This window comes from Vanrija albida (assembly GCF_041260175.1).
Source record: "Vanrija albida strain AlHP1 chromosome Unknown contig_2, whole genome shotgun sequence".
Taxonomy (NCBI): Eukaryota; Fungi; Basidiomycota; class Tremellomycetes; order Trichosporonales; family Trichosporonaceae; genus Vanrija; species Vanrija albida.
The window spans coordinates 2,492,313-2,519,694 of record NW_027191421.1 but is presented as its reverse complement, the minus strand read 5'-3'; the positions used below and the strand labels follow the sequence as shown (position 1 = coordinate 2,519,694).

The 27,382-nt window shown below is 65.2% G+C and overlaps 11 protein-coding genes across 11 annotated transcripts; 7 read left to right on the top strand and 4 right to left on the bottom strand.

Moving 5' to 3' along the window:
- Positions 1-317: 317 nt before the first annotated feature.
- Q8F55_002637 (uncharacterized protein) lies at positions 318-2,076 on the bottom strand (the record flags this gene model as incomplete). The annotated part of the gene is made up of 3 exons (XM_069351230.1): positions 318-1,255; positions 1,309-1,414; positions 1,489-2,076. 3 exons carry the CDS (start codon positions 2,074-2,076, stop codon positions 318-320), a joined length of 1,632 nt encoding a protein of 543 aa, XP_069211616.1.
- Positions 2,077-3,199: 1,123 nt separating this feature from the next.
- On the top strand, positions 3,200-4,268 carry Q8F55_002636 (uncharacterized protein; the record flags this gene model as incomplete). The annotated part of the gene is made up of 4 exons (XM_069351229.1): positions 3,200-3,261; positions 3,293-3,565; positions 3,773-4,156; positions 4,244-4,268. 4 exons carry the CDS (start codon positions 3,200-3,202, stop codon positions 4,266-4,268), a joined length of 744 nt encoding a protein of 247 aa, XP_069211615.1.
- An 11-nt stretch (positions 4,269-4,279) lies between these two features.
- Positions 4,280-6,027, bottom strand: ATE1 (Arginyl-tRNA--protein transferase 1; the record flags this gene model as incomplete). Its single annotated transcript, XM_069351228.1, has 9 exons — positions 4,280-4,411; positions 4,445-4,654; positions 4,688-4,917; positions 4,963-5,230; positions 5,278-5,415; positions 5,453-5,729; positions 5,767-5,822; positions 5,857-5,882; positions 5,919-6,027. The coding sequence occupies 9 exons, from the start codon at positions 6,025-6,027 to the stop codon at positions 4,280-4,282; spliced, it is 1,446 nt and encodes a 481-aa protein (XP_069211614.1).
- A 365-nt stretch (positions 6,028-6,392) lies between these two features.
- On the top strand, positions 6,393-8,257 carry Q8F55_002634 (uncharacterized protein; the record flags this gene model as incomplete). Its single annotated transcript, XM_069351227.1, has 3 exons — positions 6,393-6,554; positions 6,589-6,671; positions 6,706-8,257. The coding sequence occupies 3 exons, from the start codon at positions 6,393-6,395 to the stop codon at positions 8,255-8,257; spliced, it is 1,797 nt and encodes a 598-aa protein (XP_069211613.1).
- Positions 8,258-8,424: 167 nt separating this feature from the next.
- On the bottom strand, positions 8,425-9,307 carry Q8F55_002633 (uncharacterized protein; the record flags this gene model as incomplete). The annotated part of the gene is made up of 3 exons (XM_069351226.1): positions 8,425-8,769; positions 8,802-8,939; positions 8,987-9,307. The coding sequence occupies 3 exons, from the start codon at positions 9,305-9,307 to the stop codon at positions 8,425-8,427; spliced, it is 804 nt and encodes a 267-aa protein (XP_069211612.1).
- A 248-nt stretch (positions 9,308-9,555) lies between these two features.
- On the top strand, positions 9,556-11,334 carry Q8F55_002632 (uncharacterized protein; the record flags this gene model as incomplete). The annotated part of the gene is made up of 6 exons (XM_069351225.1): positions 9,556-9,752; positions 9,944-10,080; positions 10,132-10,198; positions 10,235-10,364; positions 10,405-11,199; positions 11,254-11,334. 6 exons carry the CDS (start codon positions 9,556-9,558, stop codon positions 11,332-11,334), a joined length of 1,407 nt encoding a protein of 468 aa, XP_069211611.1.
- Positions 11,335-12,939: 1,605 nt separating this feature from the next.
- acl1 (ATP citrate lyase subunit 1) lies at positions 12,940-16,653 on the top strand (the record flags this gene model as incomplete). Its single annotated transcript, XM_069351224.1, has 2 exons — positions 12,940-12,952; positions 13,211-16,653. 2 exons carry the CDS (start codon positions 12,940-12,942, stop codon positions 16,651-16,653), a joined length of 3,456 nt encoding a protein of 1,151 aa, XP_069211610.1.
- Positions 16,654-17,444: 791 nt separating this feature from the next.
- Q8F55_002630 (uncharacterized protein) lies at positions 17,445-18,603 on the top strand (the record flags this gene model as incomplete). The annotated part of the gene is made up of 3 exons (XM_069351223.1): positions 17,445-17,498; positions 17,534-17,953; positions 18,007-18,603. The coding sequence occupies 3 exons, from the start codon at positions 17,445-17,447 to the stop codon at positions 18,601-18,603; spliced, it is 1,071 nt and encodes a 356-aa protein (XP_069211609.1).
- Positions 18,604-18,669: 66 nt separating this feature from the next.
- Positions 18,670-20,931, bottom strand: Q8F55_002629 (uncharacterized protein; the record flags this gene model as incomplete). The annotated part of the gene is made up of 3 exons (XM_069351222.1): positions 18,670-19,974; positions 20,006-20,791; positions 20,836-20,931. 3 exons carry the CDS (start codon positions 20,929-20,931, stop codon positions 18,670-18,672), a joined length of 2,187 nt encoding a protein of 728 aa, XP_069211608.1.
- A 188-nt stretch (positions 20,932-21,119) lies between these two features.
- Positions 21,120-23,151, top strand: Q8F55_002628 (uncharacterized protein; the record flags this gene model as incomplete). The annotated part of the gene is made up of 3 exons (XM_069351221.1): positions 21,120-21,221; positions 21,256-23,079; positions 23,122-23,151. The coding sequence occupies 3 exons, from the start codon at positions 21,120-21,122 to the stop codon at positions 23,149-23,151; spliced, it is 1,956 nt and encodes a 651-aa protein (XP_069211607.1).
- A 719-nt stretch (positions 23,152-23,870) lies between these two features.
- Positions 23,871-27,283, top strand: PMR1 (High affinity Ca2+/Mn2+ P-type ATPase-like protein; the record flags this gene model as incomplete). The annotated part of the gene is made up of 6 exons (XM_069351220.1): positions 23,871-24,377; positions 24,414-24,666; positions 24,702-24,783; positions 24,840-25,114; positions 25,157-25,375; positions 25,419-27,283. 6 exons carry the CDS (start codon positions 23,871-23,873, stop codon positions 27,281-27,283), a joined length of 3,201 nt encoding a protein of 1,066 aa, XP_069211606.1.
- Between the last annotated feature and the right edge of the window lie 99 nt (positions 27,284-27,382).

The following is a 27,382-nucleotide window of genomic DNA, read 5'->3' as shown; positions in this document are numbered from 1 at the left end:
CTTGGCTCAGGGGACACGCGCACCTTACACCCAGCCAGACAGGCACAACCATGCTCTCGTCCAATACACCCACCCGCTGTGCAACTTGTCCATCTCACCCGCGACGTCGTCCGCAGCACCCAGCACCACCCAACGCCGCTTAATCGTGTGCATTTTGTCTAGCTATTGTCCGCGGGGAACAAAACAGGGTATACAGAATGTGACAGAGGGTCTTCCTCGTCGGGGGCGGCAGAGCAGAGCTGCCGGTGTAGTAAAGAGTTGATAATGCAGTGTAGGTTATGGTTGGTGCTGGTCGTAATGTGTGCGTGGACCGGTGCTTAGCGCGCCCAGCCTTGGTTGGCGCCGTAGCCAGAGTGGTTCTGACCGCTGCCAGCCTCGTGCTCCGGCACGTCGTCCATGTCCGTGTACCGCGTAGAGTCGGAGCGCATCGTCAGGCGGTTGTCGTTGTAGCCACCGCCATTGTCATACGCGCCGCTCTCGTAGCTGCGGTCCTGGTCAAACGGCGACTCGTTGTCGCCGTGGTTGTATTCGTGCGACGACTGGCTGTACTGCAGGCGCGACGTGGGCTGCTGCGCGCTCGTCTGAATGCCGACGCCGCCGCCGATCGAGCCGCGGCGCGAGCCAGCACGCGAGTCAGGGCGCGAGCCGCCCTGCTCGCTCAAGTGGATTGACGACCGGTTGGCAACCTCGTGCGCGAGGCCAGGACCGTACTGGTCGGCAATCTGCGACGCGTAGTCGTTCATGATAATGGCCATCGAGTCGAGGTCGAGGCGGTAGCGCTTGGGGGTGAGGCCCTTGCCGAAGCGGTACGTGACATGGTTGGAGCACAGGAGGCCGGCGAGAATAACCAGGATGTGCGAGGGGATGAGGGCAAACGAGATCGTGTACCACTTCTCGAGTACGCTACGCTCGAGCTTGAGGAAGCGGTTCTTGCAGCCGTCAAAGTTGGAGCGGGGGTAGCAGAGGGGCGAAATCGTGTTCTCGACGTAGGGCGAGAAGTAGCCACAGCAGCGGAGAGCGTCCTGGATACGCAGACGACCAATGGTACCCAGCTGGCGCGACCACTGGAGGTTGATCTTGCCCTCGAGGTTGAAAGTCTTGCGCTTGTAGGTCATGTAGCCGGGCGCGGCGATGAAGGCGAGGCAGATCCATAACAGCAGGACGTAGACGGCAAGGAAAGCGCGGTTGTTCATGAGGATGCCCGAGTAGCCGAGCAGTGACGTGAAGGTGATGAGCGCGGCGCCAATGGTAGAGACTGCGATGGTTAGAGCGGGATCGCATCGCGCGCGTGTGGGCGCGTCAACTCACGGATCAGCTCGGTGCGGTTGGCCACACGGATAACGTCCGACTGGTAGAAGACGTTGAGCCAGACGAGAATCGACGAGATCAGAGTGCCGAGGCCGTAGAGAATGAGCTGGACAAGTGTCAGCTTGTGCTCGCACAGACGCCTCCTCGCCTCTGCACCGCCGCACCGCCATCGGCACTCACCACCGAGTTTGCTCCAAAGAGAATCCACTTGAAGCGGTTCCATCTGAGCTTGGGCTTGTGCTTTGTCTTGAGGCCGCCCTTGCCGAGCTGGAACACGAGACCATTGTCGTCGTCGACCGTGCCAATGTCGCCCATGCGCTGAGCATTGGCAGCGAACGCGTCACGGCCACCGCCGACCTTTGCGCGACGGTGCGCCCAGTCACCCTGGGCGTGGAGCTTTGTAAACTTTGTGGGCACATAGTTTACCGAGAGGGACGGGGCCTTGTCCTTCGAGTTGTTGCGCAGGTCGGTGAGCGAGACAAACGACGAGTGCTGCGAGTTTGACTGGTCCGAGTACTGGCCGCCCGTCACCTCTGAGAAGGGGAGGGACGGGGGGATGAGGAGGTCGTCCTGGTACTGGACCTCCTGCATGGGAGCGCCGTGGTAGTTTGACGACAGGGCGTGGTCCTGCGACGAGGCTACCGAGGGGGAAGGCGACCTGCGGTACTGGTCGAAAGAGTCGTACTGTGACCCGCTCTGTTCGCGCCGTGCTCTGGATGGCAGTGCGCGGTTTGCGAGGTCGGTGATCTTGTTGCTACGACCAGGCATGGGTGGTTGAGCAATGAGTTGTTGGTCTGGGAGTCGGTGTCGAGGGTGGGTAGCGACGGCGTCGTGCGTGTGACACGCCGGGTGGGAGACTGCCTGTCGTAGAGAGGGGGTTCCTTAGGGCGGCTGGCTGGCGGGCGAGTTGCGTGTGATTCAGGCGGCGCGCGCGGCGTGCGGCGATAGTCGCGTGGTGCTAGCTGGTTGTGGTTTGGGTCTTTTGTGACCTCGTTCGTCTAGAGCAAGGCGTCGGTTGTTCGTGAAGGGAGTCTTGTCGTCGTTGAATGCTTTTGATGCAAAAGAGTGTTGAGCAAGCAGCAAGCAAGCTTTGATCGCGAAATGGAGGGGAGGGAGGGAGGGTGGGAGGGAATGAGGGAGCGGCAGCAGCGCGGCGCGGGCGGGTGCAGGCAGGCAGTGCTCGCAGTGCTGGCTGGGTGGCAGTCGCAGTCGTAGTCGGTACAGTGAAATGGCATACGGTACGCCCCGCTGCGCGCCCAGGCTGAAGAGTGCCCGGAATAAAGTCACGGCAGGGTGCGAGAGCGAGGGAAGGCAAAAGGAAAGAGGGTGCATGGGGTGGGTGGCGGCGGCGCGGCGTGAGAGCGGCGGGGCGCAAGAGTGATGGGTGATGCGAGTCAGGGGGTGGGTTGGGCACAGCAAGCAAAGGGGGGCGAGGCGTGAGGCGCGAGGGGCGCAAGCTCGCAAGACGCACACTAAGGCCCTGATTAGCCCAAACACTTGATGGTTTGAATAATTTTCAAACTGGCGAATAAGCCGCCCTGTGTGGACAAGATCGACACTGTAGCGAGACCCTGAGGCGAGACTGGCCAAACAGTGACAGTGACTGCGAGACGCACAACAACAATGATGATGACTGCGCCGCGCCGCGCCGCTGCGGCCGCCGCGTCCAACACGGCGAGTCAGTGGCTCGGCCACTCGGCCTGCCCGCCGGCAAGACTCGACACATGAAACGGCAACTCACGCGTCGTGCGCCTACCACCGCGCTGCCACATTCCCCGCGGCGACCAATTCATCGTCATAGACGCCGCTGCAATGACGCAAGGTGCCCGCGGGGTGGTACATAAGCCAGTCGTCGACTAAGCTACCCGCAACCCAACGCTACCCGACCACAATGGCCGCCTCCCGCATCGCAATCGTCTTCGGCGCCGGCCCCGGCACAGGCGCAGCCATCGCGTAAGCCGAGCCCCAACACCGCTGACGACAGCCGCGCGCTCGCCCAGACCCACGGCGTGCTCCTCCTCTCGCGCTCGCTCCCCGCCTCGCTCCCAAAGCTCAAGCTCGACGACGTGCAGGACAGGATCCACGCCGCGGGGTTCGACGGGACCGCCGGCTCGCTCGACGCGGCGATCGGCGCCGCGCGCGCCAAATGGCCCGGCGCAAAGGTCGCCGTGGGCGTGGCGAATGCGAATTCGCCGTGGTCGCCGGGCCCGTTTTTGGACAAGACGCACGCGGATTTGAAGGACACGCTGGATAGTTTGTGAGTATTGCGAGCGCAGCGAGCAGGGTGGGTGGGCGGGCAGAGTATTCTCGCACAGCGGGGTGGTGTTGTTCGAGCGTAGAGGGGGAAGGAGGAGGAAGGCGAGGAAGGTGGCGGCAGTGTCGCCGCACTCGAGACACTCGGCGTTCCACGCCTCGCGTCCCTCGCCGCTCACTGACGCTCGCTCACTCGCTCACTCGCTCGCAGCATCGCCACCTGGGACTTTGCCCAGGCCTTCATCCGCGCCTGGCAGGCCGACCACCCCGCCACCCCAACCCTAGACGAGTGGGGAACCCTCATCGTAACCGGCGCGACCATGAGCCTGCGCGGCTCGGCCAACTTCTCCGCCATGGCCCCGGGCGCGTGGTCGCGCCGCGCGCTGACCCAGTCCCTCGCGCGCGAGTTCGGCCCCAAGGGCCTGCACGTCGCCCACGCCATTGTCGACGGCGTCATCCTCACCGAGAGGAGCAAGGTCATTGCCGGCGCGCCGAGCGAGGACGGCACGCGCCTGCTGCCGGAAGACATTGCCGCCGCGTACCTCGGCCTCGTGGCCCAGCGCCCGTCGGCGTGGACGGCCGAGCTTGACCTCAGGTGCGTGTTAGGGCGGAGGTGGCTGACGGCAGGCCGTACAAGGAGAAGTGGTAGCGTCGCAGCAGTGATAGGAAATGCGAGATGCAGAATAGTTACAACAGAGGGACACTAGGTGCCCTGGCCCTAGCCAAAGAACAGCAGCCCCTTCTCCTTGAACGCGCGGTTCTTGACACTTGCGAGCAGCTCGAAGCCGACCGCCGCGACGAGCTCGTTCACCAGCCGCCGGCCCACCGGCCTCAGCTTGCGCTTGAACACCTGCGGTCAGCTCTGCGCAGGCTGGACACCCACATAGTATGGCAGGAGGCCGGGCCCTGAATCATCTGGGCTGAACACGACGATGCCGCCAACGGCGTCGGCAGACAGCGACGACACGTCCAGCATTCCCGGCGGCGGGGGCGTGGGGTAGTCTGCATCCTCATCACTTTCAGCGTCCTCGTCCGACGACTCGTCGCCGCCCGCACCGCCGTTCCCCTCTCCCATGGCATGGTCCTCAGCAGCCTGGCATCAGCACAGCGTCAGCCCCGTACCCACCTTGCCATTCCCATTCGCCTCGGCCTGCTGTACCGCCGCCGCCGCCGTCTTCACATCGCTATCGCTCATCGCCTCGACGTCGGCAAACGCAGTGTAGCCCTTGTGTGACTGCAGGAACGTGTCCAGCTTGGTCGTGAGAGGGTGAAACTGGTTGGTCCCCGGGTCCAGCAGGAACGACGGCGCATATTCCCCTTTGTACCGCATCTTGGGGCAGTCGGCGATCCAGTAGCCTGGGTTGTGAGCATGGCTGATCACTCCATACGTCAGCCACTCACCCATGTACAACCACTTGAGCCCCTCGGCACCGGCAGCCGCCATCTGGCGCGCGAGGGCAACCTCGAACAGCGCAGACAGCTTGCCGAGTGCAGCCCACGCCCAGTCGGGGTCCCAGATGAAGTAGACACTCGACACGCACGCAGGCAACACATCGATGACCGAGATGCCGATGAGCTTGCCGTTGACACGGTACAGCAGGTGGTAGGAGCCATAGTGTTGGGGGAGGTGCTGCGTATCGGCGCCGGGGCTGTACGTGATGTCCTCGTCCTGCGCGGGTCAGCTTCGGACTACGAGCTGCAAAGCTGGACACCAACACCAAGAGGACTGTCGCAGAGGAAGCGCGAGAACGAAGCGACAGAGTTCTTGCCCGGCCCGTCGTTGTGCACGGCCATCTGGTAGCGCTTGTACAGCGCAAACGTCTCGTCCGTTGACTCAGCAGGCACGAACTCGAGCTGCTGGGTGAGCCCGAACGCGGAGATCGTCACCCACCTCAAACTTGTGCTTGCTCTCGCCCGTCCCATACCCCACCTGGTGCAGACGCAGCTCCTCGACCAGATCAAACGGCTTGGCCTTGCCCTTGCCCTTTGCCTTGGCCGCGCCCTTCTTCCCTGCGCTCTCGTCGCCGCCACCCTCGCCCGGCTTGTGCCCCGTCTCGAGGAAGCGGTTGAAGCGGTTGACCACGCCGCGCTGGTTCTTGGACAGCACGAACGCGCCCGCGTCCAGGCGGATCGTGTACTGCGGGCAGCAGGTGTCACCCATGTCGGGGCTGTGAGTGAGCTGGGCATCGCGACGCCGCCACCCACTGGTAGACATATTCTCCGGAGCGTCTCCAGCCACGGTCGATGAGGCCCTGGTAGAACTGACTGTCAGTCGCGTCATGCGGCGCCACCCACACTCGGAGACATAGACGGGGCGACCACTGCGGGTCAGTGCTTGCAAGGGCCGGCACACCCACTGCCGTAGCTCCGTGAACTCTTGCGGCTGCTGCGCTGGCCCGGCGGGGAGCAGTACCCGCACGTCGAGCAGTTGTACCCCACCGGCCTGAGGAGGGAGAGGGCTCCCATTGTCGTCGTTCGCGGTGGCGGCGGGGTGACTAGGTGGGATGGTAGATCGGAAAGAGCGGGGGATGGGGAGTCAAGGGAAGGTGGAAAGTGGAGGTCGGATGACGATGATCACGGTCGAGTTGGTTCCGCCGGGGCAACGAGAGGAACAACATTCTGGAAAGCGAGAGAGGCAGAGAGGGAGGGGAGTGGTGCTACAGCGACCTCGGAGCCAGCTAGCTCTTGCTCATCTCAACTCTTGTCAGACTCTTCCACTCGACCTTGTGGTCAGCGAGCAGAGAGACCAACACCACAACGGCCCCTGCGTCATTGCTCCTCCACATTTTCACAACGTCGCCACCTGCCTGACTCATCGGACCACAACCACCATGCCGCCGAGGTTGCCTGCCAAGAGACGGAACGAAGAGTCGCCCGCGGGCCGCTCGTCCAAAAAGGTCGTCAAGGAGCTGACTTACGACACGTACGACGAGGCGTTTGACGGCGGCGTCGAGCATGAGGAGAAGGGCGAGCGCTACAAGGACGGCGAGAAGGTGAGCTACACGCCTTGCCCCGCTGACTCCCCAGGCCCAGCGGTTCTACGAGAAGGCCGCGGAGCTGTACCAAAAGGCCATGCAGTTTGGCGAGACGTACGACGCGACCTTCAACCTGTGAGCCACGCCCCGCGCCTCCAGCTAACCCCAGTGCCCGCGTCCAGTACACGCTCGCGTCGCAGTTCTACCTCCCGCCGTCGTCACTCGATATCTACGGCTCGGCGATCGCGCTGTACCGCAACGCCATGGACAAGGCCGAGGACCCGAACCTCAAGAGCGACGCAGCGTTCAACCTCTCGCAGGCGCTGCTGAGCCTCGCCGAGCTGACGGAGGAGTACGAGGGCCCGGCGGCGGCCGGCGGCGTCAAGGAGCTGCGCGACCTCGCCATGACCCTGCTCCAGACCGTCTTTATGACCCAGTCTCAGTACCTCGAGTTCGCGAAGGAGCACCCGGGCGAGGTGCCCGACGGCACTGGGGAGGAGGGCGAGGCGCCACCGGCCGACGCTGAGGGCGACGCCGAGATGAAGGAGGGCGAGGACGAGGACGAGGACGCGACGCCGTCTGGCTCGCCCCCTGCTGAAGGCGTCACGGCCGTCACGTACCCGACCCCCTCAGCGTTCGTCGACACTGTCATGACGTTCGTCGACACGCAGAGCACACTGTGGGAGGCTGCCGAGCCGGTTGTCATGCCGACCGAGAACGCGCAGGAAGCGTCCAAGGGCGTGCTAGGCTACGCCGAGTCGCTCGCCCCTCCCGGTCGCCAGGCAGAGCTCACGCTCGCCGAGATGAAGCTCCTCCTCACGCTCGACTCGATCAACTGGGAGCTGACGCGCAAGGATGCTAAGCCCGGCAGCGGACAAGAGAAGGGGCTCGAGGGCGCCGCGCGTGCGCTCACGGCTCTCCTGGCCAACCTGGACGCGTCTCCGCCCGACGACCCGTCGGTCCGCGCGGATATCCTCTCCACACTTGCCGACACGGAGATGGAGGCGGCGACGCGCCTGATCATCCAGGCCAAGGCCGGGCCCGCTGGCCCGTCCCCTCAGGCGCAGTCGGCCTGGGCGCACCTCACCTCGGCGACGGCCACATTTGGCAAGGCGCTCGACCTGCCCTCGCTCGGGACGCAGGCCGAGTTCCGGCCGCACATCCTGATGCAGCTGGTGCGGACGTCGCTGAACCGCGCTCGCCTTGCGCCCATCAACGACACGGCACAGCGCAACCAGGGCCAGCTGCTGGACAACTGTGCGGCGTACGCGCACAAGGCGGCGCAGGCGCTCGGCTGGCAGTACCCGCCGCTGCCGAAGCGCGAGGGGTGGAAGACACCCGTCCCGGCGCCGGGCAAGCTCGAGCCGCCGTTCCCGGCCGGGTGGGACGCCGAGCTGCTGGCGCGCACGCTCGCGCTCCTCCAGCTGCGCGTGTGCTACTTTGTCCACTCTGGCCAGGTGCTCGACGGCGTCGAGGGTGCCAAGGAGAAGTACGGCGACGAGACTGCCAAGCCGCTTGTCGAGACGCTCCAGTCTGTGCCGCCTGGCCCGCGCCGCATCGGTCCCCGCGACATTGAGCGGTTCGTCGGCGACGTCGAGGACGAGGAGGGCCCGCTGTCCGAGGGCGAGAGCCAGTGGTGGGCCGAGATTGCGGCCAAGTTTGTGGCGGATGACGCCGGGCAGCAGGGGCTGGCCACGGAGATTCTCAACCAGACAGAGTGAGCGGCGTCGAGCGCGCAGCGCGAGCCAGCGGGCGTAGAAGCACAATAGCAAGATGCCCCTTGGTACTAGTCTATCACAATGCATTCTTGCCATCTACAATGGGCGTCGGCCGTGCCAAGATGATATCTGCGTCAAGATGATATTGCTACGTCAATGTATACGCTACGCTACACCGAGTCGTCGTCGGCATGGTACACGGGCGGGGTGTCTGTCCAGCCCAGCCTCGTTGCGAGGCGGGACAGAAACCACCCGCTAAGCCCCCAGATCTCGAGGTGCTCCTGGTCGTCGAGGCGGGGCTCGCAGAGGTCCTCGCACCGGATCTTCCAGTACGGCTTGTGCCCGTCGAGTCTGAAGTAGTGGGGTGCGTGGCGGCGGCGGTCGTTCAGCGCCGCCAGGGGGAGGGGGAGGATGGCCGCGACCTCGCCCGGCTCGGGGACGAGCGTCGCCAAGTCGAGGTCGGGGAGGGGCGCGTCGTCGGCGAGCCCTTCGCCCGTGTGCGAAGCTGCAAATCCCTTCTGTCAGCTTCGTCCGCCACTGAACCCACGACGACGGGCCACACGCGGCTCAGGTTGCCGAGGCTGTACTCCTCCCTCAGGGCGCCGAGCACGCGGACGTGTTCGGGCGGGAGAGCGAGCTCCTCGTGCGTCTCGCGCAGGGCCGCGGCGACGAGGTCAGCGTCGGTCTGGGGGCGTCAGCTCGCCATCCACCCGTCCCACACCCCCGACCCACCTCCTCGGCCTTGCCGCCGGGAAAGCTCGCCTCGCTCGCGTGCGTCCGCAGCCCGGCGGCGCGGATCTCCATGAGCACGTGCGCCTCGCCCCGGACGTTGCACAGCGGGAGGAGGACGCCGGCCTCGCGCGGAGGCCTCGGCGTCTTCGCTGCCGTCTGGAGGCCGGCCGGGTGTGGGGGCAGCGCGGAGAGCGGGAGGCGGTTCGGCGCGTCGAGCGCCGCGGCGATGGACGCGAGCGAGGCGCGCGTGAAGACGCGGGGTGGGGCTGCAGTGGCGCTGTACGCTCGTCGTTGGGCCGCTATTGCTGCGAGCCGCCGCATCGTGAGTGAGGAGACAACGAGATGGCGCCGGCATGCCGGTTGACTTGGACTTCCGGCTCGAGTCTGACTGATCCGATGACATCAACACGTGCCCCGCCCTGGCCGCCTGGCCTTGACTCGCTCCGAAACCCGCCCGGCCAGGCGCCACCGCTTGCTCGCTCACTCGCCCAACCTTGTTCGTACCCATCTCAAGTCGTCAACGCCGCATTGTTTGCATCCCTCTTCCCTCCATCACACACCACACGACCATGGCCGCCAGGCCGCCCGCCAGCCCCGGCCCCGACGCCGCCGCCCTCCGACACGCGACCAACCTCCGCGCCGTGCAGCGCGCCGACAACGCCCTCGCAGAGATCCTCGACACGGCGACATACACCGTCATCTACCACTACGGCGACGACAGATGGATCAAGCAGAAGCAGGAGGGCTCGATGTTTGTCGTGCGGAGGTGCGTGCTGCTGCTTATGGCGGCGTTGGCGCCGGGGGCGAGGCTGCGGCGTGCGGTGGGGAAGCGGGGCGTGCGCGGCCCGCTCTTCACGCCGAGTCGGGCTGGCGACCTCGCCGCTCGCCGCTCGCCGCTCACCACCCTCGCCACCTCGCCCCCGGCTCGAACAATAGCAGCGCAACTGACTCGCCCAGAACAAAGGCCCCCGAGTACGCCCTCTTCCTCCTCAACCGCGCGGCCATTAAGAACGTCACCATCCCCCTTGTCCCCGGCGAGATGAAGGCAAAGGTCATCGACGCCAGCATGCTCCAGGTGTCGCGCAGAGGCGAGAGTGCGTGATGCTACGCCGCCACCGCCGTCGCACCCACTGACGCCGCCTCAGAGGCCCCGTACGGTATCTGGTTTGCAGACTCCGCCGATGTGCAGCGCTTCGCCGACACGATTCTCAAGTGAGCCGAGCTGCCCGAGCTTCTCTGACATTGCAGAGTCTGCGGCCCGCCATCAGCCAAGCCCGCCGCCGCTGCCGACGCCGCCCCGCCCCCGCCTGCCGTACCGGCGCCTATCACCGGCGCGAGCGAGGACGGCTTCTCGCGCCTGTTCTCGGGCCTGACGACAGTGAGTACCCAAGCCCGTGTCCGTCGCTCACATCTACTAGGTCTCGGGCAGCCAGTCGGCATCTCAGTCGGCGTCACCATTGCCTAGTGCACCTGCGCCTGCGCCGGCACCCCCAGCCCCAGCACCGCAGGCGTACCCCCCAGCACCGTTCGCCCCCGGTCCGTTCCAACTCCCTGGCCTTCCAATTCCCGGCCTCAACGCTCCTCTGCCCGGTCCTCCCCCAGCCTTCCCCTCGCAGCCACCATCTGGCTTCCCCCCAGGCGCTGCCGGCTTCCCTCCCGGTCCGCCTCAAGGCTTCCCCAACCAGGGCCCGTTCCCGCCTTCGCCGCAGCGCATCCCTCCTCCGTTCCACAACGCGTACACCCCGCCCCCGCCAGTGCGCCAGACAGCGACCCCACCGGCCGCCTCGTCCGAGCCCCCGCTCAAGGCGCCCCCACCCGCGTCTCTGCCCGCCCAATCGTACGCCCCGGGGCAGACTGTTGACGACTTGTTGAGCAGCATTCTGGGTGTCCCCGGTGCCGGCGCGCCCCCGGCACCACCTGTGTCGGCCCCAGGCCCCGTGCCGGCGCCGGCAGCGGGTGCGCCTGCTTCCCCTCCAAAGGCAGGGCCACAGGGCCCTATCCCCTCCCAGGCTGCCCGGCGTGCGGCGCGTCTTGCGCCGGCTGGCAACCCAGTGCCCCAGCCGATGTCGCAGTCGCAGTCGCCCAGCAACGTGAACGCTGCCGACGCAGCCGTGCTCCGCGACGCGATCACCACGCCGTTCGCCAACGGCGCGCGGTCAACAGCTCCCCTCGGACGTCAGGACCTTGCCGACGTCCTCGTCCGCCTCTTGCAGGTGAGCCGAGTTTGACTCGGTTTCGACGATCAGCCTTTTACTGACGCGCCCCAGACGGATCCTCGCTTTGTTGACGACGTGTGGCGTACCTACCTCGCTCGCATCGGCGCCCCCCAGCCCCCGCCGCACGTGTAGGTGTAGGCTGGGGCGGTGGGACGGTGGGCGCGCGAGCCCCGAGCCGGAGCCGGCGTTCCGAGCTTGGCTTGTTGTTTGCCGAGCTGGTCGCTACCGAGTTGGCGTGCAGCAGTGGCGGCGCCCCCCTCGCGGGCGCACAGACTGTGGGAGATGATCATGACGACGATGATGATGAGTTGGGCAGTATCTCGGCGTGGTTGGTGACGCCTCTTTTTTGCATTGAGCATGAGTCTTTAGAGTCGTCTTGTAATGCTACACCTGGGTGCTGTTGCTAGACTTGTGCCTGTCTTATCTCCGGTCTCGGCCATGACGCTGTTTCGGATTTCACTTGAATCCCGGCTGGTTTAATCGTGGGGATCAATCAGCTAGTGGCATCGGCGCGCGTCGCTATAGTCGGGACGCTGGTAGTGGAGGGGTCAGTCGATAGCGACGAGGCGTGCGTGCATGGGCAGCGTTGCGTTGCCATTGCTCGCTATATACCACCACTGGCTGTCGCTTGCTTGAAGGACGTTGCATTGGGTCAGTTGGGCACATCCCCAAGCGAGCGACAGCCTCGTTCCTCCCCAACAGGCCCAACATCGCCAGACCCGCGTGCCTGCCGTTCACGTGTCGGCCGTAGACCATCTGGCGCAGCAATGTTGTCTTTTCCGCACGTCTCCGTTCCCTGACGCGGGCGGCCTAGATTGCGCGCGCGTGCTGGCGGCTCTGGCTGGCTGCTACAGTGTCGTTTGCAGCCAGGCGAGCCCAGGGCCGTGCCGTCTGGGATCATTGTATTGGGGGAGCCGTTACGGTGAGCGAATTTGGTCCCGTCAGTGGGGATTGGGGACGGTGATGGGAACATGACACGACTTGTGCTACGACGCGAAAGGGCGACAGGGTCATCATGGGCTCGGATTGGGGGAGATTGTGATGCTGGCAGGGGTGGAGGCCACCCAGCGGCTCCTTTTTTTTTCTGGTACTGGGCCCGTCGTGCCATGGCTGTGGGGGAAAAATACTGGCTGGTGGGTGCAAAAGGCAGGCAGGCGACGCGACGGATACAGGGCGCGGCGGCGGCAGCCAGGCGGGCGGGCGGCAGGCCGTGTACGTTTGGGGCAAGGGCACGAGTTCGCGGGCGCGGCGCAGGCGGGGCGGGCGCGAGTCGTCGTCGGCGACCTGGCTGGCTGTCGTTCGCTGGCTCGCTCGTCAACGGCCGCCCCCCCACCCAGCCAGCGACCCCCCCGGCCGGCCACCACCACCACCCACCGTCCCCCCCAGTGCCGTCCTTTAAGAATGCATGCCATCCCCCTCCCCCTCTTCTTCTTTTTCTTTAGCTCTTGTAGCTTTAGTGAATCGGTACACCCTCCTTACGCCCCCACCCCTCACCGGGTCTCGCTCTCTCTCTCCTCCTTAATTCCCCCCCACCCTCCGCTTTCTTCTTCCCCGTCGTCGTCGTCGTCGCTCTCTGCAGCAACACACACTTAGTAGTTTAGACGTGAGTAGCGAGCGAGCAGCGACAAGCAGCGAAGACGGCAGCGCTGGTGGCGTCGAGAGCCGCGCCGCGGTTACCCCGGCAATGACGATCGCTGACACGTCACAGTTGCATCTACTCGTCAATCCAACTCCATCATGTCCACCAAGGGTGAGTCGTCCTGCGAGTCCGTCACCCGTGCAACACCGTGCACTGCCCTGCACCGTCCCTTCTTGGTCTATTCTGTCTTGGGCTGCGGCAATAGCGCTCCTGATAATCGGCCTCACGTGTTGTTATCAGGTGGCCCTCCCCCCACTCTGACATCGGATCAACTCTACCACCCATTCCTCCGCCCGAGGATCCGAGGTCCCCTCGGGCCTTGGTGACGTCTTGTAAACATCTAAGAACGTCCACTGACACCCCTCCCAGCTATCCGCGAGTTTGACGCCAAGCAGCTTGTGTCCTTCTGGCTCACTCGCTCGCCCACCCCCATCCCGACCGTCACCGAGTCGACCGCCGTCCCGGTCAAGGTCGCCCAGGTCGAGTGGGACTCGGAGACCAACCAGCTCCAGCCCCCCATCAAGCCCGGCCACGGCCTCCCCGAATGGGTCTTCACCGACAAGCTCGTCGGCAAGCCCGACCAGCTGATCAAGCGTCGTGGAAAGGCCGGCCTCCTTTGCCTCAACAAGGGCTGGGAGGAGACTGGCAAGTGGATCGAGGACCGCGCCGGCAAGCCCGTCCAGGTCGAGCACACCACCGGTACCCTCAAGACCTTCATCCTTGAGCCCTTCCTCCCCCACCCCTCCAACACCGAGTACTACGTCTGTATCAACTCGACTCGCGAGGGTGACTGGATCTACTTCACCCACGAGGGTGGTGTCGACGTCGGAGACGTCGACGCCAAGGCGCTCAAGCTCCTCCTCCCCGTTGGCAAGCCCTTCCCCAAGCGCGAGGTCGTCATCTCGACCCTCCTCGAGCACGTTCCCGAGCAGAAGAAGGATGTCCTCGCCGACTTCATCATCCGCCTCTACGCCGTCTACGTTGACCTCCACTTCGCCTACCTCGAGATCAACCCCCTGATCTGCCTCGACCCCGTCGACGGCAAGCCCGCCGAGATCTACTACCTCGACATGGCCGCCAAGCTCGACCAGACTGCCGACTTTATCTGCGGTCCCAAGTGGGCCGTTGCCCGTGACCAGGCGGCCGCCTCGGCCACTGGCGCCATCAAGGCTGACCGCGGACCCCCCATGGTCTGGCCCGCCCCCTTCGGCCGTGACCTCACCAAGGAGGAGGCCTACATCCAGAAGCTCGACGCCTCGACCGGTGCCTCGCTCAAGCTCACCGTCCTCAACCAGAAGGGTTCCGTCTGGACCATGGTTGCCGGTGGTGGTGCCTCGGTCGTCTACTCGGACGCCATTGCCGCCGCTGGCTTTGCCCACGAGCTCGCCAACTACGGCGAGTACTCGGGTGCCCCCACCGAGGGCCAGACGTACGAGTACGCTCGTACTATCCTCGACCTCATGACCCGCGGCGAGCCCCTCCCCAACGGCAAGGTTCTCATCATTGGTGGTGGTGCCGCCAACTTCTCCGACGTTGCTGCCACCTTCAAGGGTATCATCCGCGCCCTCAAGGAGCACAAGGAGGGCCTCATCCGCCACAACACCCGTATCTGGGTCCGTCGTGCCGGCCCCAACTACCAGGAGGGTCTCAAGGCCATGCGCCTCTGCGGCGAGTCGCTCGGTGTCCCCATCAAGGTCTACGGCCCCGAGTCGCCCATCACCGCCATTGTCCCCATGGCCCTTGGCCTCCTCAAGGACGCCTCGGCTGCCCCCAGCCGCGTCTCGTCGTCGGCCGACCTCACCGCCATCATCGACGCCTCGACCGAGAAGGCCAAGAAGGCCAACGGCGGCCCCGAGCGCGCCGGTGCCAACGTCGGTGCCATCAACCCCGACGGCAGCCGCGAGCAGCCCGGTGACCACATCGTCCACTTCGACGCTGAGAAGATTGGCACTCGCCCCTGGTTCCGTCCCTTCGACGCCCAGACCCGCTCTTTCGTCTTCGGTCTCCAGCCCCGCGCTATCCAGGGCATGCTCGACTTTGACTTCTCGTGTGGCCGCAAGACCCCTTCGGTCGCTGCCATGATCTACCCCTTCGGTGGTCACCACATCCAGAAGTTCTACTGGGGCACGAAGGAGACTCTCCTCCCCGTCTACACCACCGTCGGCGAGGCCATCAAGAAGCACCCCGACGTCGACGTTGTTGTCAACTTCGCTTCGTCTCGTTCGGTCTACTCGTCGACCCTCGAGATCCTCACCTTCCCCCAGATCAAGGCCATCGGCATCATTGCCGAGGGTGTCCCCGAGCGCCACGCTCGTGAGATCCTCCACCTTGCCCAGGAGAAGAACGTCATCATCATCGGCCCCGCTACCGTCGGTGGCATCAAGCCCGGCTGCTTCCGTATCGGAAACACTGGTGGTATGATGGACAACCTCATCTCGTGCAAGCTCTACCGCCCCGGCTCGGTCGGCTACGTCTCCAAGTCGGGAGGTATGTCCAACGAGCTCAACTCGATCCTCGCCCAGACCACCAACGGTGTCTACGAGGGTGTCGCCATTGGCGGTGACCGTTACCCCGGTACCTCGTTCATCGACCACATCCTCCGTTACGAGGCCGACCCCGAGTGCAAGCTCATCCTCCTTCTCGGAGAGGTCGGTGGTACCGAGGAGTACCGCGTCATCGAGGGCGTCAAGTCGGGCAAGATCACCAAGCCTGTTGTCGCCTGGGCCATCGGTACCTGCGCCAAGATGTTCACCTCGGAGGTTCAGTTCGGCCACGCCGGCTCGATGGCCAACTCGGACCTCGAGACTGCCGACGCCAAGAACAAGGCCATGCGCGCCGCTGGCATCATTGTTCCCGACACCTTCGAGGACCTGCCCGAGGTCCTCACGGCCGTCTACAAGAAGCTCATTGACAACGGCACCATTGTCCCCGTCCCCGAGAAGGAGGCTCCCCAGATCCCCATGGACTACAACTGGGCCTCCAAGCTCGGCCTCATCCGCAAGCCTGCCGCCTTCATCTCGACCATCTCGGACGAGCGTGGCCAGGAGCTCATGTACGCCGGCATGCGCATCTCGGACGTCTTCAAGGAGAACATTGGTATCGGTGGTGTCATCTCGCTCCTCTGGTTCAAGCGTCGTCTCCCCGAGTACGCCACCAAGTTCATCGAGATGGTCCTCCAGCTCACTGCCGACCACGGCCCGGCCGTCTCGGGTGCCATGAACACCATCATCACTGCCCGTGCCGGCAAGGACCTCATCTCGTCGCTCGTCGCCGGTCTCCTCACCATTGGTGACCGCTTCGGTGGCGCTCTTGACGGTGCCGCCGCCGAGTTCTCGCGCGGTGTCAACTCTGGTCTCTCGCCCCGCGAGTTTGTCGACTCGATGCGCAAGGCCAACAAGCTCATCCCCGGTATTGGCCACAAGATCAAGTCCAAGACCAACCCCGACCTGCGTGTCGTTCTTGTCGTCGACTACGTCAAGAAGCACTTCCCCTCGCACCGCACCCTCGACTTTGCCCTCGCCGTCGAGGACGTCACCACGCAGAAGTCGTCTACCCTCATCCTCAACGTCGACGGTGCCATTGCCGCTTCGTTCTGCGACCTGCTCACTGGCTGCGGTGCCTTCACCGAGGAGGAGGCGACCGAGTACCTCCGCAACGGTACTCTCAACGGTCTCTTCGTCCTTGGTCGCTCGATGGGCTTCATTGGTCACTACCTCGACCAGAAGATGCTCAAGCAGCCCCTCTACCGTCACCCTGCCGACGACATCTTCGTCATGATGGGTGGCAACGAGCGCACTGTCGTTCAGCCCTAAACACTGTCGCGTCGCCGACAGATATGTACATAACTGATATCGCGGAAAACGACAATGTTCTGTAGGTTGTTACCTGTAGTTAGATAGATTATGCAATTCAACGCGGGAGGCCGTCGATTAGAGTAATGTTTGGTGCAGCGGCGTTGGTTAGAGTGGGGTTGGGTGCAGCTGAGTGTTGTGGGGGCGGTGCTGACGACGGGGAGTAGGAGGTACGAGATCTGGCTTGCGGCGACGACTGTGGCGGACGGCGAGTTGGGCGAGTTGCTAGCTCGCACCCGCCATCATGCCACTCGGCCGGCCTCGTGTCCATGCGTGCGCGCGTGCCTGCACTGCGGCCTACCTTGCTGCGGCGCTGCGGAGGGCAGAGCAGCAGCGCGCAGCGCGCAGCGCACCGGGCGCCACGTGGACAAGTCGGTTGCCAGAGTGCTCTAGTGCCATGTTGCCCGCCAAACCGCCGGCGGGGCGCAGCCGGCAACAACCCCCTGCGTGCGGCGTCCGGCGATAGCGCCATGCCGGCGGCGACAGTCATGCGGGCTGACAATCAGCTCGGGTATGCCGAGCGCCGAGCGCTCGTGGTGCGTCAGCTGTGCGCGATGGCAGTAGCGTTGGGTAGGCGCACACGCGCGAGGGCGACGGCGGTCGGGTGATGACCGACCGCACCTCGGTCAAGTGCTATCGGGCCGAACGCGCGTCACACCCGCTGGGCACCGAGCTGGGAGCCGAGGGGGTATAAGTTGCTGCAGCTGGCTGCATCGCATCACTGCACTACACACCCCACGACACCAAGAGCAATGCCGGTCGACATCCCCAAGACGATGCGCGCGCTGGTCGAGAACGACGCAGAGGTGCGCCCCCCCCTCCGCCCCGCAGCTAACCCCAGACCGGGGTCACCGTCGCCAGCGTCCCCGTGCCCACGCCGCACGCCGGCGACATCCTCGTCAAGGTCGCGTACGCGGGCCAGAACCCCACCGACTGGAAGCACGCAGCGTACCTCAGCCGCGCGGGCGACATCCTCGGGTGCGACTTCTCCGGGTTTGTCGTCGCGGCGCCAGAGGGGAGCGGGCTGGCCGTGGGCGACCGGGTCGCGGGCGCCGTGCATGGCGGCAAGTTCAAGGACCGGGGGAGCTATGCCGAGTTCCTGCGCGTGCCGGCCCACCTCGTCTGGCGGGTGCCCAACGGCGTCGGGCTCCCAGAGGCCGCCGCGCTCGGCGTCGCGCTCGGGACGAGCATACAGGCCCTGGTGCAGAGCCAGGGGGTGGCTCTCCCCGCTGACGGGGAGGGCGCGCCGGACAGGGGCTGGGTAAGTTGCGCTCGGCGTCGTGCTCGCCCGCCGCGCTCGCGCTCACGCCCCAGTACTTCATCTACGGCGGCAGCACGGGCGTCGGCCTCGTCGCCATCGCGCTCGCAAAGGTGCTCGGCTACCGCGTGGCCACCGTCGCCAGCCCGCGCAACTTTGACCTCGTGCGCAGCTACGGCGCCGACGACGTGTTTGACTACGCCGCCGGCGCCGACGCCGTCGTGGCCCACGTGCGCGAGGTGACGGGTGGCGTCGCGCTCGGCCTCGACACGATCAGCGACGCGGCCTCGCAGGCGATCAGCGCGCGCGTCTTCGGCGACGCCGGCGGCCAGCTAAACCTCACCCTCGTGCCGGATGCCGCGGCCGCCGCTCTGCGCCCAGACGTCCGCCTCGTCCCGAAGCTCATGTACACGTACATGACGGACGAGCCGTTCACCATCAGCCCCCGCGCCGCACCGCCCGTCACCGTCCCCGTCATCCCGGGCGACCGCGAGTTCTATGCCGGCGCGCTCAAGCGCTACCCCGACCTTTTGGCCCGCGGGATCCGCCCCCCGCCCGTCGTGCTCCGCGGCGGGCTCGACGACGTGCCCGCCGGCTTTGAGGACATGAAGAATGGCAAGGTTAGCGGCGAGCGCTACGTCTACAAGTTGTAGGGCGGCTGGGGGGCTGGAGCGCGGCTGCGCCATAGATATGCATAGTAAAGTAAACAAAGTGCGCGGCTAGAACGACAACACGACCACCCGCGGGCTGCCCTCCCACGACACGGTCAGCAGGTACGCGTGCTCGGCGTCCACGCGCAACGCGTGCACGTCGCCCATGCCGTCGTTCAGCAGCAGCTCGGCCGCCGTCCCGGGCCGGCTGACGGCGCGCGTCGTCGTGTAGTCTTGTGGCGCCTTGCTCGGCAAGGGGTTGTACGGCGGGTCCTCGTCGTCGTCCCCGTCGTCGATATCGTCAGCGTCGTCGTGCATATCGTCGTCGTCGTCTTTGTCGCCACCGCCGTCGCCGTCGCCGTCGCCGTCCTCCGCCTCCACTCTCCCCTTCGGCACCTTCACCGCCTTGCGCACCTCCCGCGCCACCTCAACCACCGGCTTGTCCACGTCGCCGAGCAACGGCGTGCTGATCTCCTCGCCCGCGACATGTGCGTCGTCCCACGGGTCGCCGAGAGCGACGGCCTTCCCCGCTAGCTGTGCACGCTGAGGCGTGGCGGCGAGCGCGCCCCCTCTGTCTGCGACCCCGCCCCCCCTGTCTGCCACCCCAACGGTGCCGAGCGGTCTCTCGTGCACGACATCAGCGCCCACGTTGTGGCCATACGCTGCGGTCCGGAGCACACTCCGCGTCTCGTCCTTCCTGTCATCCACGCGCTGCCGCATAAACTCCTCCATCTGGAGCCCGCGCAGGCCCGCGACAGCCGTGAGGCTGCGCGAGAACGAGCGGAAGTCCCAGTCGACAGTGGCTGCCGCGAGCGGCACCTCGGCATGGTCCGTATACCGGCGGCCATCGGCCCCCTCGGCCGTGCTCCGCGACGCGACCGACTGCGCGAACGCCGCGCACAGCTTGTCCGCACGCAGCACAGCGACCAAGCTCTGCCTCCTGCTGGTGGCGTTGATGCCCAAGAGGCGCCCCTCGTCGTCCGCCGCCACCGAGAGCAGCGATAAGAAGTGGTCTCGCTTAGGGTCCTCATTGTCGTATTCGTCGACCACAACTCCCGGGGGCAACGGAGGGGCCGTGTACTCGCGGTTCACGATCGGGAGGCACACCGGGCCGTCCTCGCGCACACCGCCGCCGTCGGTCCAGAACAGCGCATCGGTGCGGAACCCCGGGTTGAGCCCGATGGGCTCATCGCTCCCCCCGTTCCCGTGGTGCGTTTCGCGCGGGTCGGCCACCAGCCCCACAACGCCGATGTTGTGCATGCCCCGAAAGTCCGCGCCCAAGCGTCGCGCATCCAACGAGCTCACGGCGAGCACGCCCGATGGCTGTGGCACAAAGTCGGCGCTGTCGACGTGCATCATGTTGACTTGCGCGTCCTGGTGTCAGCGTGCACATTGTTCCACTCACGATGAGGTCGGCCCCAGTCTTCCAGTCTATCAGGTGCACGCCAGCATTGAGTCCCTCTGTGGCGCAGAGCACGCCGCCAGAGCGCAGCTGGATCGCCCACCGCCCGTGGATGCGCGCCTCCTCGTCCTCGTCCTCGTCCATCACCTCGATCCAGCGCGAGCGCTCAACCGGGCCAGGGGCGGCGGGATGGGGTTCAGGCTCGGTGCCAGACGGGGGTGGAGCGAGGCGGAAGAAGTGGACCCTACGGGTAACAGTGAACCCGCCGTCGCCCTCGTCGCTGCCCTCGTCGTCCTCGTCCTCGTCTTCCTCTTCCTCGGGACCGCCCCCAGGCTGCATCTCGAGCGAGCACACAGCCAACACCTCGTCCGCGGCATTCACCGCGATGCTGTCGTACTCAAAGCCAAAGGCCAGCGTCCAGCGTGGGGCGTCCTTGAGGCTCGCCGCGTCGCGCAGCCCGCGCAGGTCGTACACTGTGCACTCGTCACCGATGGGCTCTGATGCGCCGGAATCTGAGTTGAAGACGATTTCTGGCGGCGCGTTGATCGAGTGGGTTGGGAGGACGAGGAAGCCGTTGCTTATGACCCACTGGGCGCCGTGCATCTCCTCAGTTGGAACAATGTCGATCCGCTTCGGCTGGAGGTGCGCCCAGCGTCGCTGAACGTCGACCATACGCTCAATGGCGGCGCCCGGCGCGCCGGGCAGGTCGGGCACGCTCTCGATCCCGTAGAACGCTTTGCGCAGGGGGAGCTGCAGATGCGCGCTGGCGCCGACGACGCGGTTGAGGTGCTTGCAGGTCTGGGGTCAGCGAGCCGGCGAGGAGGAAGACTCACGGCCGACGCCGAGAGCACATCGCGCCACGGGAGGTGCGCGAGGATGGCCTCTGCGATGCTGTCGTGACCTGAGGAGGCTAGGACGGTCGCAGACATGTTGGTTGAAAGAAGCGAAGACGCGGTCATCGAGATAATATAGCCGCTGGCGGGAGGCGGAATGGACGCGGCCGGACGCGTCTGGTTCTTGGCAACTGAGTGGTGATCGATCGAGCCAGTGACGTACCTGGCAAAGAATGTTATCGCCCTGCTTCAATCACACTCCTCATTTCACCGCCCAAACCACAATGTCCGCCGCCGCCAGCGTGCTCCAGAACCGCGGCAAGGAGTCTATCGTAGCGCAGATCCTGGGGCACCTCGACTGGCGGAGCCTGCTGCACGCGAGCGAGGTGGGTGCTGCGTGGGGCGGCGCGCTGACCCCAGACCTGCGCCAACCTCAACGACGTCGTGGCCTCGTCGTCAGCGCTGCAGCTCGAGCTCCGGCGGGCGTACTACGCCGTACGCGATGTCGACATGCGGCCCGACCTGCTGCCGAACGACGAGCTGCGGCGCCTCGTCGAAGTGCAGCGCCGCTGGGCGACGGTGGACCCGTTGCGCGTCGACCCGCTCGACCTCGGCGCAAAGGTCAACCTCTTCCGCCTGATGCACGGGCTGCTAGTCGTCGCGTGGGATGAGGAGGGGGGCGAGGGTGCGGCAGGGGGTGACGGGTCGGGGGGCGGAAGTAGTGGCGGCGAGGAGGAGGGATCCGACGACGACACGGACGTCGACGACGGGGACAGCGACGACTCGATGGCGGACGGCGCAGAGTTCGTCGAGCCCATGTCCACCACAATACGCGTGTATGACCTGTCCACGCTGCGTGACCTTCCGCCCGAGGCCCCGCTCGAGACTCTACGCAACTGGACGTTCCGCCCTGGCTTCAGCTTCAAAACGCTCCAGATCTCGCCGGCGGACAACGTGCTCGTGCTGAGCAGCTTTGACACCGAGACGGTCGACGACGGCGTCATGGTGGAGAAGAGCTACGGGTTCTACGTGCTCGACCCGGCGCGAGCCGGACTAGACCTGGACGACCTCGGCACCGACCTCTTCCCCCACCCGCAGGCGCTCCACCCAGTGCTCAAGTTCAACGACCTGTTCGACGCGCCCGACCCGGACGACTACGACGTCGAGAGCGCGCGGCAGTGGGCCGACTGTGACTTCAACCTCACAGTAGAGGGCACCATCGTCATTTTGGGCCCTCAGGCCTCCTCCAAGATGTCGGTATGGGACTGGCGGACCGGGGAGCGGGTCATGGACGCGGAAGAGGACGAGGAGGGCAGGGACGTGGTCGACGCCTGGGTGCCGGCCTACGGGCGGGATATGCTCGCCGTCGGCGTATCGCGCTATGGCGGGGACGACAAGGACGTGGACTCGGCCGACGGGGTGCATGTGCGCTGGCTTGTGCCGGGGCTGGAAGGCGACGCCGATACCGTGGCCTGCGGGCAGGAAAGCCTCGATCTCATTGGCATGCCGGTCGAGCTGGCGAGCGAGGTGCGACCCGCGGCGATCAAGTGGCACCTGCGCTTCCCGATGGAGGCGGGATCGCAGTGGACGACGCAGCTGGACACGGACGCGGATGTCGCGCATCGCGCCGGGCATCCGCTGCTGTTCATCGCAGCCGCCTCCGAGACGTACGGGTACGCCGCGATGATCCGCATCGATAGGCTGCTGGGCCGGCTGGCGCAAGGGGCGAGGAAACCGCTCGCACTCGCCGACTGGGTCGACCTGGCCGATTGGTCGGCGTGGCATGACCAGGGGGACGTGCTCGCGTCGGTGTACGGTCTCTCAGCGGTGCTGATACAGGCCCCGAAGGAGGAGGATGGCGAGAACGCCGACGACGGACGGAGGAGGTACACCCTCCGCGTGGCCAACTACGGTATCGGCTCCCCGAATCATCCGACCGTGCTCGGCTCGCGGCATCCTGACGACCAGACACCTGTGGAGGTCGTGGCGAGCGAAACAGCATGGCCCATCACGTTCGGCGAGCTGCAGGACACGTCGCGCCCACCGGGGGACGTGTTCGAAACGGGCATGCTGCTCGACTACGAGCAGATGGCTGCGCAGAAGACGCGCAAGACGAAAAACGTGAAGTTCTCCGCCACCCGCCCATGGGGTTACGCTGCGGCCTCACGTGAAGTTTCGTGGCCCGAGGAAATGGGCGAGTTGTACCGCGTCGACATGGACGCCGAGCACGCCGTGCTGGCCGTGGTGAGTCGCTTGCGTGCTTTTAGCTATTTCTGACAGGCACAGGGTGACGGCCTTGTAATCTTATCATTCTAGCATTCTAGTCGCGATTTAGCAGGTGTTTAGCTTTGCATCGTGGTGTCATGTCGGGCGGCGGTGGTCGCCGCGGTTGTCGTGCTCTCTGCTTGCTACGACGTTCAGTGTTGGGCAGTTGCGGCACCAATGGAAGGATGGCTGCGGCCGCTGTCCATCGGCCACAATGAGGCAATAGGATCAAAGCCGGGGTACGTGCCACCGTGTGGCTGAGATCCCACCACGCCTTGCCCATGGCACCTGCTGCCTCGTATTCCTGCCTGCAACTGGGCCATGAGGCACCCATCCTCTCACCCTTGCCGTGCCGCTTCCCGCTCCTTGCCCACATCTGGAAGAGTCGTCGCTGCTCGTCGTAAATGTGTTGTCGTTTTTGGTTGCCGCTTGAAGCCGAACAAGTCAATACGAACGGGAGCAAAGATTACCGCGATTTACAACGTGGCGCGCGTTGTTGCTCTCCACCGCGGCACCTCGCCCGCCATCTCAAGTCCTCGTGACGATCCACTCACTCTTGCATGTCTCGGCCCGGCTCGTCACTCGTCTGCATCTCTACTCCTCCCATCACATCGCACCTCTCCCGCAAACCGGGCATGCACCCAGCGTCCCGATAGACTGCGCCCCCCCCCCCCCCCTCCCGCCAACGACGATCCCCCCAAGCGGCCCATCGCAGCCTCCACCCACCGTCCAACTTTTGTCCCAGCCCAGCCCCGCACCCGGCCCGGCTGATGGACAACAACCTCTTCCGCCCCAAGACGCCAAACGGGACGTACCGCCGCCACACGCCGACGCCAAAGGACGGCAGCCCGGACGGAGAGATGGCTTCGGCGAGCTCCAACGCGTACGCGCGCAGTGGGCGCGACGCGCGCCGCCCCCCAGTCGACGACTATGCCGCCGCCGACGGGACCGACTCGGACGGCGGCGTGCCCACCCCGAGCGCGGGGTACATGTACTCTACGACGCTGCGGCGCGAGCGCCGCCGCTCGCGCAGCACGACGCGCGGCGACCTGGCCAATCCCTACGAGAGCCCCATTGCGCTCCAAGGCCCGCACGACGGCGCGAATGTGTTCGAGCTCGCCGAGCCGGACCGCGGCGTGCTCGCCAAGGCTATCGACTTTGTGCGCAAGGTCACGGGGAAGAGAGACTATGCCGAGGTCGCCCAGCACGAGGCCGCCGCCGAGGCGAGGAAACTGCAGGCGACGCCGAGCGCAGTGTACGCACACAAGAGTGTGGAGGTGGGTTGTGGTGGGGTCGCGCCGCTGACTTTGCAGGAAACGATCAAAGACTTCCACACGGACGCGACAAAAGGCCTCGAGTCGTCGGCCGTCCCGGGCCTGCTGTCCCAGTACGGCCCCAACGAGTTTGAGCTGCCGCCCGAGGAGTCGCTGGCGATCAAGTTCGCAAAGCAGGTGTACGAGAACCCTCTGATCCTGCTGCTGCTCGGCAGCTCGCTTGTTTCTGCCCTCATGGGCAACTACGACGACGCATTTTGCGTGGTCATCGCCGTGGCCATTGTCCTGACGGGTGAGTTGTGGAAACTCTGTCCAACTAACATCCAGTCGGATTCGTCCAGGAGCAGCGATCGGAAAAGTCGCTCGAGGCGCTCAACAAGCTCGTCCCCCACTACTGCCATTTGATCAGGTTAGTCGCTCGTGTTTACTGCCCGTGCGGGGGCCACCGTGCTGACCCTCCTCGAGGAACGGACACGCCCACTCGCCCCTGGCCAACACACTGCTTCCCGGCGACCTTGTCACCTTCTCTGTCGGCGACCGAATCCCGGCAGACATCCGTATCATCAAGGCGGTCCAGCTCGAGATTGACGAGTCGGCTCTCACTGGCGAGACTCGCCCTGCGCGCAAGACCACGGAGCAGTGCATTGCTGGTGAAGGCGAGGACACCCACGGCGAGGGCGGCGGCGTCGCCCTCAGCGAGCGCCACTGCATAGCCTTCATGGGTACTCTTGTCCGCAGTGGTGAGTTGATCCTTGTTTGGCGGTACTCCAACTCACGTCCAGGTCACGGCTCGGGTATTGTCGTCGGCACGGGCAAGGACTCGGAGTTTGGTGTTGTCTTCGCCATGATGCAGGACGTCGAGGAGAAGCGCACCCCGCTCCAGCTGTCCATGGACGAGCTCGCCAAGCAGCTTTCCATCTTCTCGTTTGGTGTCATCGGCCTCATCGTTCTCATCGGTGTCATCCAGTCCCGCTCCTGGATCGAAATGTTCACCATCGGAGGTGGGTTAATGTCGCTGGTCGCTGGCCCTTGCTAACCCACCAGTCTCTCTTGCCGTCGCGGCCATTCCTGAGGGCCTGCCCATCGTCACTACTGTCACCCTCGCCCTCGGTGTTCTCCGCATGTCCAAGCGCAAGGCCATTGTCAAGAAGCTTCCTTCGGTCGAAGCCCTCGGCAGTGTCAGCGTCGTGTGCTCTGACAAGACCGGAACCCTCACCAAGAACGAGATGACCGTCACGCACATGTACACCGTTGACGACCTGCTCGACCTCAACCCCCATCTCGAGTCCCTTGGCCGCCTCGGTCCCAGACACCCAGACGTCGCTGCCTTCCAGCCCTCGCCTGCCTTGAAGAAGACCGCCCAGATCGGCAGCATCTGCAACAACTCGTTCCGCAACGAGCAGGGCATCAACGTCGGCAATGCCACAGAAGTCGCGCTCATCAACCTCCTCCCTGTTCTCAGCCAGGAGGACGAGCGCAAGAACTTTGTCCGCAAGAACGAGGTCCCATTCAGCTCCGAGACCAAGACCATGTTTGTCACCGGTTCTCTGGACGGCGGTGCCGACATGGTCTACATGAAGGGTGCTATCGAGTCTGTCCTCGCTCGCTGCAAGTTCTACTACATCAACGACTCGTCGACGCCTACGCTTGACGCTGCTATGCGCAAGACGATCACCGACCGCGCGCTGGAGGCTGCCAACAAGTCTCTGCGCGTCATCGGTATGGCATACGGCTTTGCCAAGGGCGGCGACGAGGACAACCTCATCTTCACTGGCTTCCAAGCCATGCTCGACCCTCCCCGTCGCGGCATTGCTCCCGCTATCAAGGCTCTCCACTCTGCTGGCATTCAGGTCGTCATGATCACCGGTGACTCGGAGCCCACTGCGCTCGCCATCGCCCGTGACATCGGCATGAAGGTCACCCCCAGCACGGCCGACGGTACCAACACGAGCTGCATGCTCGGCTCGCAGATTGACCAGCTGAGTGAGCGCGAGCTCATCGAGCGTGTCCCCGGCGTCACCGTCTACGCACGCACGACCCCCCGACACAAGATGGCGATTGTCAAGGCGTGGCAGATGCGCGGCGGCGTCGTGGCCATGACTGGTGACGGCGTCAACGACTCTCCCGCGCTCAAGATGGCCGACATCGGCGTGAGCATGGGCCGCAGCGGCACCGATGTCGCCAAGGAGGCGGCCGATGTCATCCTCGTCGACGACGACTTCAGCTCCATCCTCCCCGCGGTCGAGGAGGGCCGCTCCATCTTCTACAACATCCAGAATTTCCTATCCTTCCAGCTCTCGACGGCCGTCGCCGCCCTCGCCCTCATCACGCTCTCGACCTTCTTCCGCCTCGCCAACCCGCTCAACGCGATGCAGATCCTCTTCATCAACATCCTCATGGACGGCCCGCCCGCGCAGGCCCTCGGCGTCGACCCGTCCCGCCGCGAGGTGATGCGCCAGCGCCCGCGCCGCAAGGACCAGGGCGTGCTCAACCGCACCGTCTTTGTCCGCGTCGGCTTCTCGGCCACCATGATCATCCTCGGCACACTCTTCATCTACGCCCGCGAGCTGCAGGACGGCAGCATGTCACGCCGCGACCAGACCATGACCTTCACCGGGTTCGTCTTCCTCGACCTCGTGTCGGCCATCCAGAACCGCGGCATCACCACGCCCATCCTCCGCAACCGCATGCTCTTCCTCGCCGTCTCGGTATCCTTCTTGTGCCAGCTCGGCCTCGTCTACGTCCCCCTCCTCCAGCACATCTTCCAGACCGAGGCCCTCAGCTTCCGCGACCTCTTCACCCTCCTCGCCATTGCCGGAACAAGCTTCGGTGCGCACGAAGGCCGACGATGGTACGAGCGCAAGCAGGCACGCGACGTCGTCGAGCAGCACGGCTATGCCATGGCTTAGGCGGCGTGAGGCGGAGACTAGACTAGACCAGGCGCGTAGCGCAGCGCCGCGCCGCAGACAGAAATGCTCTTCTCAATGCATAATGAAAACTTGAGTGGA